General features: G+C 45.5%; 1 protein-coding gene across 4 annotated transcripts in view; it reads right to left on the reverse strand.

Annotated features, from left to right (window-relative positions):
• The window catches only part of ZWILCH (zwilch kinetochore protein), a 96573-nt gene extending 84191 nt beyond the window's left edge, over positions 1 to 12382 (reverse strand). For 3 of the 4 annotated variants that reach the window (XR_010985744.2, XM_068126221.2, XM_068126222.2), the window contains exons 1-4: positions 12220 to 12382; positions 8590 to 8632; positions 5532 to 5630; positions 2475 to 2641 (exon numbers count right to left, since the gene is read on the reverse strand). Coding sequence is in view for 3 of the 4 variants with exons in the window: in XM_068126221.2 (XP_067982322.2) it covers positions 2475 to 2641; positions 5532 to 5630; positions 8590 to 8632; positions 12220 to 12257 (347 nt within the window). In the remaining variant the exon portion in view is untranslated. The remainder of the gene's footprint in view (positions 1 to 2474; positions 2642 to 5531; positions 5631 to 8589; positions 8633 to 12219) is intronic. The other variant, XM_078786033.1, reaches the window with a different exon arrangement.

Below are 12382 nucleotides of genomic sequence, written 5' to 3' on the forward strand. Positions count from 1 at the left end.
CCGAGCTATGGCGATTTCTTTACCAAACACCGCAAGCCGTTCGCTTTGGACCAAACCATTTCATGTAAATAGAGGGGGGGGTTCTGTGGTCGTTGCGAATGGACCAAACCATTCATGTAAATAGAGGGGGGGGTTCTGTGGTCGTTACTGCCACGTGGTTTCAAAGTTTTTTTTTGTTGTTGTTGTTTGCACGCATGTTTTTTTGCACCCACGTACGGGCACGCCCTAGGATGTTTACACACACACACCCCTACACAAATTTTTTTTTTTTTTTTTTTTTGGCAAGGAACGGGCACCCACGTACGGGCACGTCCTAGCTTATATATAGTACGGGCATGCCCTAGTATATATATATCTAGTAATAATAATATTAATAATTTTAATTTCAATAATATTTTGGTTACATATATGGCACCTCCCTCTACCCCCAATGAGATTAGGTCTATGGCCCAAGATGGATGTGTTTGGTCTGGTATGGGATGTAGCGCAAGCATGATGGGCCGAATGACCTCCTCCTGTGTCAAGGTTCGTTGTTATTTAAGGTTTGCCGTGACGGTTTATTTATTTATTTTTAAGCAGACCCAACTGTTAATGACTGCATAGTCATGGAGATAATTTACAAGCATAATGTGTCGTCTTGGACTGGGATTATAAAAACCCTATTATGTCATGAAAATGTTATGGGATTCAAGGACACAGGGGAGTGAGACGATTTAAAGGGCAGAGATAAGCAAACAATGAAGCAGTCTAACCATTTCGTTTTCCACCAGTGAAACGCCCAGTTACAGTAAAATTAAATCCTTTTCGATAAGAAAGTAATTTGTTATTGGTGGTATCGATATCCAGACCTGAACCAAAATCTAATCGGTTTTGCTCTTGTCAAATACCCAACCTGTCCACCAAGCTTCGTCCGAATCTGTCCACAACTTTTTGAGATATCCAGCTCACAAACAGACAGACCAACAGGGGTGAAAACATAACCTCCGTCCACCTTCGGAGACAAAAGTAATACCAGATGCACAGAAAGACAAACAAAAAGCGAGTGTCAGGAAATTCAAGTGGGTTGCAATGCCATGAACCTGAGTCGACAAACACCATATTACTTTTAGTGCACACCAGTGTAACGTTAAAAACTAGAAAAACTTTGCCAACTGACAAATAAAGAAACTGTGAAACAAGAACAAACAACATTTCCTAACAAGTTGTCAAAAGGAACACAATCATCTAACAAGTACCAGGAAATAGGTAAAAGGTGAAGTCAAACTTTTATTAGCGGTGTTGCGTACAGTTGGGGCACTGATTGCTTCTTCAACAACAATCACAGATCATGTGGTTGGAGAGGGTGTGGATGTTAAACAATCTATTTATATATTATATATAATGTAGGGAAAGTATCATCCACTCATCCGAGAGGATTTGACTGAATAAGCTGAAACTTTCAGGGATAACAAAGGGCATCCTGAAGTTGCGTCTGTGCGAGTTGCTCGATTCCATCAAGTTTTGAAAAAAAAACGAAAAATTCGTGCATCTTGGCATTTTGTACCTTTGGTGGAGGGGAAGAGTTTTCAAAAAGTCTGATGGGGCCTAATGGAAGAAAATGTCATGAAATAAAAGCTGCAGGAAATGTTCGATTTGGTGGGGGTGGAGCTATTCAGATGTTGAAAACATTGAATACTTTGGCTGGAATTCCTGGAAGAAATATGAAAAGAAAGTTTATTTTGGGAAAATGTATTGCTTGCAGCAAAATATAAATGGCAATTCACACAATTTCATCACAATGCCAATAAAAAGCCAAAAGCAGCACAAAAAGAAAACGAAAAGCGAGGTCGATGGCGTGCCAACGCAAATCCCCACGCTTCCCACGTAAAGCAAAGTTGAAAGATGGCAAAAAGTTCCACCAGGAATGACCCAATATAAAATTTAGCGTTAAATGTTTTCCCCCGTTTTGACCCCTGCGACCCTAAATCCCCACCCTATAGGGCAAAAACTGGGGATCAAATACCGAAATATTGTTACATATTTCATCCGTCCCCCAATGCCGATTGCATATCCAAAGTTTTATTTTAAAATGTGCCTGTAATTGCCTTTTTGATATTGACCCCAAGGGGCGTGGCCAACAATTGCACTGGTCTTGCACCTTCATGGTGATCATAACCACCAAGTTTGGGGAATTTCTGCCCAACCCTTTCAGAGGAGATAGCAAGACGGGCGGACAGATGGATATAACCGATTACGATATCCTCCCTTTTCAAAAAGCGCCGAGATAAAGATCGGATTTCATTTGTCAGAATGCAAGACAACGGTGTCAACAAGAGATTGGCCGTAGGGGCGGATACTTTGCTAGTAAACAATAATAAATCAATGATAATGTTAATTAAATAAATAAATAAATAAATAAACAAACCAAAGTGTGCTTTCCACTCTATGACGACGTCATACCCTCCAACCTCAAAGTGCATCGACTCATGTCTTACCTGGCATCTTGGACAGGGAGCGAAGTGAAGCTTTCCTTTTCATTGGCGATGAATGAAGCATCTGTCCAATCCTCAGGTAACGGCCCAGGCTCAACATGTTCACAAGAGTCTTCATCCTCACGAGAATCTTCTGCATTTTGTGAATCTCCTTTGAACTGAGATACATTCTAGGAAGGACATTAAGACTGCACTTAAAGTTATTGAGTTTGTCTCAACAATTGGTGAAACCACCCACACCATGCGACAAGAGGGGTGATACAGGGTGTTTATTATAGGGTGTCTACATGTAGGGTATATATATATAGTTATAGATGTATATAGATAGATATATATAGATATATAGATATATAGATAGATATATATAGATATATATAGGGTGGCTGATATAGGGCGTCTCACTCTATTGATTCGAAGAAGTCCCTCACTACTTAGTCGAAAGTCAGGCCTGGCCAGTTGGTTCATGAAAGGCTTGGACCGAAAACCTCCCCCGGCCAACACCACAAGAATGTGGGAATAATTGTGGCCATCAAGGAAGACGAAGAAGCTTAGTGATAAATAGAAAAAGGACGTGTGAGTGGACAGGAAAATCTGATGTGATATTGAAATGTTCAGTTCAACTGGGAGAGTCGAGTTTGTGAGAGAAGAACAAATCAGGAAATGTAGGAATAAGAGATGTTAAGAAACTATGATAGCAAAAATCTTGTATATGAAGTGGAGGGAGGAACATAACGAGACAGACTCAAGGAGGTGATTCCTCAAGTTGGGATAAGACGAGCATTTAGCTTGGATTTGTAGGTGCAAGTTGTGCCACGACTCGAGTCGAGTGTGTAGTCTATCTGCACACACCAGCAATGCACCTCTCACACCAAGCAAGAAAAAGACCCAAATGGAGCCATACGTTACAACTCAAGTGTGTAGCATACCGGGCAAACCATGTGACATGTCACATAACAGGTGCAGTTTCTAAATATGGAGTAACAACTTCATGTGTGGAACATACAGCACTATAAAAGAGAGTTCAAAAATCTATATTATAAATGGAGCCATGTCTGTCTGTCTGTCTGTCTGTCTATCGTGTTATAGCTTGAGAACGGATTAATGGATTTCAATAAATCCAACTATGATGGATTCAGAGAACTTCCAGGAATCCTTTTTTTGTTCTTGCTCCATAGGAGTGTGAATAAGGCTGGAAAGGGTGGAAATGCGAATGGTTCGGTGGATGTGCGGAGTATCGTTGAGAGAGAGGAAGACAAATGATGAATTGCGAAAGATGATGGGAATAGAGCCTGTGATTGATGCTGTGAAGAGGAACAGGTTGAGATGGTTTGGTCATGTGTTGAGGAAGGATGAAAGTGACTGGTTGAGAAGAGTGATGGAAATGAATGTAGAAGGAAGTAGAGGACGGGGAAGACCGAGAAAGACTTGGCTAAAGATGGTGGAAGAAGAAATGCGGGCAAGGGGGTTAACAAGGAGAGATGCAGAAAATAGGGCAAAATGGAGAAGATTGTCATGGGGACCGCAAGACTAACCCCCGCTCTAGCAGGGAAAATTGCCTTAAAATGCCTGTTGTTGTTGCTCCATAGATTAGCCATCACAGCTATGCCGAGGAAACAGAAAGCCCTGCTTTTTTAGTATTTACACAAAGGCAGAGACGAGGAGACCTCAGAGTTTGTTTTGTGCCACGGCCCTTGCCGAATACATACCCCAGACAGTTTGATCAAAAGAAAGAAGAAACGGGGAAGGGAGGGTGAGAAATTCTTTTTATTTTGATCTTCCTCTGAGTGTCTTGGTGTGTTGTATATCATTCGCAATTCAGCATCTAAAATGGCTGTGATGAATATCCCAATAAACTCTCCACAGATCTGGCTGTTGGGGTAGAGTGGGCGGGAGATGCAGGAGGTACTGGGAGAGTGGAAGGAGGCATTTGAGAAACATGGGCTGAAAATAAGCGTGGAGAAGATGGGGGTGATGTGGATTGGGCAGCAGGGAAAATAAATGAATATCAGGTTAGAGGGGAAGGAGATCAGATAAGGAAGTTGGTTTGAGTATCTTGGTGGAACAATGACCGGGGATGGTAAGTCAGAGGCAGAGGTGCAGAGGAGGATTCAGGTGTGGGTGAATGCGTGGAGGAGGGTGGAGGGAGTAAGGGCAGACAGATTTCAAGGAGATTGAAAGGAAAGGTTCTGATGTCTTGTGAAATGCCGGCCTACCTTTACGGTTTGGAGGCGGTGGCACTGACAGAGAGACAACAACAGAGGCTGCAGGTTTGTGAGAACAACTGGGTCAGGAGGAATGCAGGAGTGAAGAGGGTGGATATAAGGAGAATGGATGTACTGAAGGAGGAGATTGGTGAAATGCCAGCTGAGATGGGCTCGACACGTGGTGCAGATGGAGGGAGAGAGAATGGCAAAGAGAGTGGATTGGTTGAGGGAACAAGGTAGGAGGAAAAGAGGTAGACCACGGTTGAGATGGGAGGATTGTGTGAAGAGGGATATCAGTAAAGTGGAGGTGGTTGCAGAGTGGGGAGAGTTGGCTGAGGACAAAGTGGAGTAGAGGAGTATCGTGGTCAAGGCAGGGCAGGAGCTTGGTACCATTGGACCTCACCCATTATAAAGAGAAAAGAAGAACACAAACAATTCTCCCTCCCCTTGCTCCCTGAGTATATAGCTAGGCCGATGATGGGGAGTGGAGATTGGGATGGGTGAGTAGAGAGTGGGGATGGGGGAGTAGAAATTGAGGATGGGGGAGGAGCAGAGGGTGTGAGGGAGGAGGAAAAAGGGTGGGGAGGAAGAGAGTTGGTTGGGGTAGGGAGAGAGGGTTGGGGTAGGGAGTGAGGGTTGGGTGAAGAAGCGAGGATTGGGGGAAGAAGCCAGAGAGTGGGTGGTGGACAGAAGGGGTGGAGAAGGGAGAGAGGGGGTTGGGAGTAGAGAATGGGCGTGTGGGAGGAGGAGAGGATGGTGTGGTGGAGGAAGGGAGGGAATGGGGGAGGAAAACAGAAAGGGAGAAAGACAAGAAGGAAAATTCTGAGCACAAGATGTTTGGCTATTCTCTGCATACCGTTGGACATCCTTCGACCAATAGGAAACGGCCATCCTTTGGTAAAACAAACCCCAAAGGGTGAATGGATGCAGCCGGTGAGCATTTTACAGCAAGATTCTGCAACAACAACAATCACAGAAATGTAACCTTAACAACGCACACCGATTCAGACCCAAATGATGACATCAAGAAACACTGAAAAGGACAACCTGTTACACACGTACACATCAATGTCGGCTCACAAAGGAGAAAATACAACTTCGATCAACAGCAACAACAACACTGTACTTGCTTTGAGATACCCGTTGTTGTAAAAATCAGAGTTACAACATTGTCCCAAGAGTGAGTTTAATTCAGAATCGATCTCTAGCAATACCTGTAAGAAACCAACAAGCATCATATCAGTATTGAGTAATCATAGAAGTAAGTAATGGATTTGCAATTAGTACAAGCCGAGAACCGAGAGTAACACGCACCATCTGAGTATGCACCACATCACACAGAATAAATGTCACAGGAATCATCGGAGCGCTGTCCGTCCAAATTCTTATAGAAGCCCCTCAGTGGACAGAGGCAGCATAGCACCTGGGGTCAACTTAGACACAATTTCATTACACCCGTTTGCATACGTTTGTAGCATTGGTCCATTGACTTAATTCAAATGAGATAAAGTCTTTAATAACATCGGATCATGATTGTACGTCCTCAAGATCCACCCTATAGTTTCCCTCCCGAGGCAAAGTTTTGAATTCAAATCTACAAACCTTATACTTATAGATGGCTCTTTAGAACTACAAACCTTATAGATGGCTCTTCAAAACTATTAAACAAATCTTATAGATGGCTCTTCAAAACTGCAAACGTTATAGATGGCTCTTCAAAAGTGTGTGTGGCCCTCAGGAGAGCCAGGAAACAATATCTCTCTAATCCCAAGACTGAACTCTCAAACCTGTCTCCCCCCTCCAAATCCTGGTGGCATCTGGTCAAATCTGTTTCTGGTGTTTGTTCCCCCTCCATCCCCTCCCATACCTCAAACGGCTACACAGCCGACACCTCACGTCACAAAGCTGAATGCCTCAACTCTGTGTTTGCCTCAAAATCTTGTGTCCCAAACCTGTCTCTCTCTGTACCCACCTTACCCAGTCGAACTCAGCTGCATCTGAACTCTGTGTCCTTCTCTCCTGACAACGTGGAGAAGTTTCTGTCAAACTTCGACTCTGATTCTGCAACCGGACCAGACGGCATCAACCCACGGGTCCTAAAATCCTGCTCTGCCGCTCTATCTCACCCTCTCTCTGTTCTTTTCACCCTCTCTTTTGCTCAAGGTCATCTGCCATCTGCTTGGAAATCAGCCAACATTACCGCTGCCCACAAAAAAGGTGCAAAAACAGTTCCTTGCAAATACAGACCAATCAGCCTGCTCCCAATAATCAGCAAAGTCATGGAATCCATCATAGCTTCGGATATCAAATCCTTCCTCTTCTCCAATGGCTTGATCTCTGATCATCAATTTGGATTCAGACCAGGTCGCTCTTCTCTAGACATGCTGCGTCTGCTGTCTCAACAATGGACGGAGGTCCTCAACAATGGATGGAGGTCCTCAATGCCAGAAAGGAAATCAGAGCCGTCTCCCTTGACATATCACATGCCTTCAATACGGTCTGGCACCGCGCTCTGCTCACCAATCTCTCCTCCTATGGCATCCATGGAAACCTCCACGCATGGTTTGCGGACTTCCTCACCAGTCGCAGTCAATGTGTGGCCCTGAATGGATTTCTCTCATCTCCCCTTCCTGTTCAGTCTGGAGTTCCTCAACACAGTGTTCTGGGCCCTGTGCTTTTTCTGGTCTTCATCAATGATCTCTCTGACTCTCTGGAAAATCCTCTCCATCTCTTTGCTGATGACTCCACTCTCTGCCGCTCCATACCTCATCCGTCAGATCAGACCTCACTCTCTGCAGACCTGGACAAAATCACAAACTGGTCAAACAAGTGGAACATGTCTTTCAATCCTGACAAATGTCACACTCTTACGATGTCACTCAGAAAAGACCATCTGGATAACCCTCCCATCTACTTTATGAACAATCCTCTTCAAGAAGTTCTTCACTCAAGTTTTTGGGTCTCACTATCTGCCATGATCTTTCCTGGGAAAACCACATTTCCAAGCTGGCCTCCAAAGCCAGTCGCCGACTGGGCATCCTCCGTCGTGCAGAGTCCTTCCTTGGCACACCTGAGCTCCTCACCACATACAAGGCTTTAATCCCCAGCTTGATGGAATACTGCTCTCCCCTCTGGACTGGTGCTCCTGCCTCACACCAAGCTCGGCTTCACGCTGGAGAAACCAAAGCTTCAGAATAATTGGAATATCCCACGATGAAGCTGATTCTGAGGGTGTCTGTCTGTCTGTCTCTGTCTCTGTCTCTGTCTCTGTCTCTCTCTCATCACAGGCAGGTTGGTGGTCTTTCTGTCTTCTACAGAATCCTCTCCAGCCTATCTCCCACAGCTCTGTCTGTGCTCTGTCCCCCAAATATTCCTGCAGGGCGCACAAGATCTGCCTGCAACCCTCTTATGGTTAAACTGCCAAAATCAAGACTCTCTATTCACCTTCACCCTTGTATTCCTCTTTTCTCCCACCTCTGGAACAAACTCCCTCACTCTCTTCAATCCCACTCCTCCCTCCAGGTCTTTAAAACAGCTGTCCACCACCATCTCTTATCTTGCCCATCCAAAACCTTGATCTTTTCTACCCCCGTTAATTCACCCCAGATCCACTTTTTTGAAATTGCGACTTCTTTCCTAGAAAGTGTCAATTTGTTTTTACCTTTCCCCCCCCCCCCCGCCCCCCAACCCCGTTCCTGCCCCATTCCCCCCAAAGCTTCTCCCTCCCACAGATCTCCCGATGTCCCTGTTCTCTACTGTTGTACTTGTGTGCTTCCCTCTCTCTCCCCAACTTGTTTCCTGCTCCATTTATTATATGTTTTATGTGTCCGTTTATGTTTTTTTTCATTAATGTTGGCTCTTACACGAGCCTTGATCTTGTGTATAAAAAAAACAAAACAAAAAAAATTACAAACCTTATAGATGGCTCTTTGATCTTCTTGGTCGTCTTCCGCCAACCTGCACAACCACCAACAAAACCATCAGGAGGGACCCACACCATGTCACCAATAAAACAATCAGGAGGGAGAAAACACACCCTGTCACCAACAAAACCATCAGGAGGCACCCACACCCTGTCACCAATAAAACAATCAGGAGGCACCCACACCATGTCACCAACAAAACCATCAGGAAGCACACACCCACACCATGTCACCAACAAAACCATCAGGAGGGAGAAAACATACCCTGTCACCAACAAAACCATCAGGAGGCACACACACACACCATGTCACCAACAAAACCATCAGGAGGGACACACACCCTGTCACCAATAAAACAATCAGGAGGGACCACACCCTGTCACCAACAAAACCATCAGGAGGGACACACACCCTGTCACCAACAAAACCATCAGGAGGCACACACCCACACCATGTCACCAACAAAACCATCAGGAGGGAGAAAACATACCCTGTCACCAACAAAACCATCAGGAGGCACACACACACACCATGTCACCAACAAAACCATCAGGAGGGACACACACCCTGTCACCAATAAAACAATCAGGAGGGACCACACCCTGTCACCAACAAAACCATCAGGAGGGACACACACCATGTCACCAACAAAACCATCAGGAAGCACACACCCACACCATGTCACCAACAAAACCATCAGGAGGGAGAAAACATACCCTGTCACCAACAAAACCATCAGGAGGCACACACACACACCATGTCACCAACAAAACCATCAGGAGGGACACACACCCTGTCACCAATAAAACAATCAGGAGGGACCACACCCTGTCACCAACAAAACCATCAGGAGGGACACACACCCTGTCACCAACAAAACCATCAGGAGGCACACACACCCTGTCACCAATAAAACAATCAGGAGGGACACACACCCTGTCACCAACAAAACCATCAGGAGGGGCACACAAACCATGCCACCAACAAAACCATCAGGAGGCACCCACACCATGTCACCAACAAAACCATCAGGAGGCATATACACCCTGTCACCAACAAAACAATCAGGAGGCACCCACACCATGTCACCAAGAAAACAATCAGAAGGGACACACACCATGTCACCAACAAAACCATCAGGAGGGAGAGAACACACCCTGTCACCAATAAAACAATCAGGAGGCACCCACACCATGTCACCAACAAAACCATCAGGAGGCACACACACACACCATGTCACCAACAAAACCATCAGGAAGCACACACCCACACCATGTCACCAACAAAACCATCAGGAGGCATATACACCCTGTCACCAACAAAACAATCAGGAGGCACCCACACCATGTCACCAAGAAAACAATCAGAAGGGACACACACCATGTCACCAACAAAACCATCAGGAGGGAGAGAACACACCCTGTCACCAATAAAACAATCAGGAGGCACCCACACCATGTCACCAACAAAACCATCAGGAGGCACACACACACACACCATGTCACCAACAAAACCATCAGGAAGCACACACCCACACCATGTCACCAACAAAACCATCAGGAGGGAGAAAACATACCCTGTCACCAACAAAACCATCAGGAGGCACACACACACACACCATGTCACCAACAAAACCATCAGGAGGGACACACACCCTGTCACCAATAAAACAATCAGGAGGGACCACACCCTGTCACCAACAAAACCATCAGGAGGGACACACACCCTGTCACCAACAAAACCATCAGGAGGCACACACACCCTGTCACCAATAAAACAATCAGGAGGGACACACACCCTGTCACCAACAAAACCATCAGGAGGGGCACACACACCATGCCACCAACAAAACCATCAGGAGGCACCCACACCATGTCACCAACAAAACCATCAGGAGGCATACACACCCTGTCACCAAGAAAACAATCAGAAGGGACACACACCATGTCACCAACAAAACCATCAGGAGGGAGAGAACACACCCTGTCACCAACAAAACCATCAGGAGGCACCCACACCATGTCACCAACAAAACCATCAGGAAGCACACACACACCATGTCACCAACAAAACCATCAGGAGGTATACACACCCTGTCACCAACAAAACCATCAGGAGGTACACACACCCTGTCACCAACAAAACCATCAGGAGGCACACACACCCTGTCACCAACAAAACCATCAGGAGGTATACACACCATGTTACCAACAAAACCATCAGGAGGTACACACACCCTGTCACCAACAAAACCATCAGGAGGTATACACACCATGTTACCAACAAAACCATCAGGAGGCACCCACACCATGTCACCAACAAAACCATCAGGAGGTATACACACCATGTCACCAACAAAACCATCAGGAGGCACACACACCATGTCACCAACAAAACCATCAGGAGGCACACACACCATGTTACCAACAAAACCATCATGAGGCACACACCCTGTCACCAACAAAAACATCAGGAGGCACACACACCATGTCACCAACAAAAACATCAGGAGGCACACACACCATGTCACCAACAAAACCATCAGGAGGCACACACACCATGTTACCAACAAAACCATCAGGAGGCACACACACCATGTCACCAACAAAACCATCAGGAGGCACACACACCATGTCACCAACAAAATCAGGAGGCACACACACCCTGTCACCAACAAAAACATCAGGAGGCACACACACCATGTCACCAACAAAAACATCAGGAGGCACACACACCATGTCACCAACAAAACCATCAGGAGGCACACACACCATGTTACCAACAAAACCATCAGGAGGCACACACACCATGTCACCAACAAAACCATCAGGAGGCACACACACCATGTCACCAACAAAAACATCAGGAGGCACACACACCATGTCACCAACAAAACCATCAGGAGGCACACACACCATGTTACCAACAAAACCATCAGGAGGCACACACACCATGTCACCAACAAAAACATCAGGAGGCACACACACCATGTCACCAACAAAACCATCAGGAGGCACACACACCATGTCACCAACAAAACCATCAGGAGGCACACACGCCCTGTCACCAACAAAACCATCAGAAGGCACACACACCATGTTACCAACAAAACCATCAGGAGGCACACACACCATGTTACCAACAAAAACATCAGGAGGCACACACACCATGTCACCAACAAAACCATCAGGAGGCACACACACCATGTTACCAACAAAAACATCAGGAGGCACACACACCATGTCACCAACAAAAACATCAGGAGGCACACACACCATGTCACCAACAAAACCATCAGGAGGCACACACACCCTGTCACCAACAAAACCATCAGAAGGCACACACACCATGTTACCAACAAAAGCACCACAAAGAACAAGCCACCATCAAATTCACCAAGAAGAGCATTCTTTCTTCTAACAAAACCACGGCGAGGTCCGAGACACAACAATCACCAACAAACCCTTTTTCATCCTTAACAGGAAAAACTATATCAATATAAACATATAAACATATAAACATATAAACAGCCATTCATAGCTCACTCGTCCTTTCCGAAGGTTCGGCGATAAAACTGTCTGTGGATTGTGAAAGTATGTCGTCACTCCTCAGTGAACTTACTTTGATAAAACTTTGTAAAACTCCAGACATTCCAACATTTTCTATTTATATGTTTACTGGGGAAAGAGGAAAAGACCGGCAACGAATAAACAAACTGTAAATTTCCCGCGCAGTGAATCTTCTTCCGGTTTGCTTCTGCTTCTTCTTCTTATTTGCATGATCT

This window comes from Myxine glutinosa, chromosome 10 (genome assembly GCF_964187855.1).
Source record: "Myxine glutinosa chromosome 10, kmMyxGlut1.1, whole genome shotgun sequence".
Lineage (NCBI taxonomy): Eukaryota > Metazoa > Chordata > Myxini > Myxiniformes > Myxinidae > Myxine > Myxine glutinosa.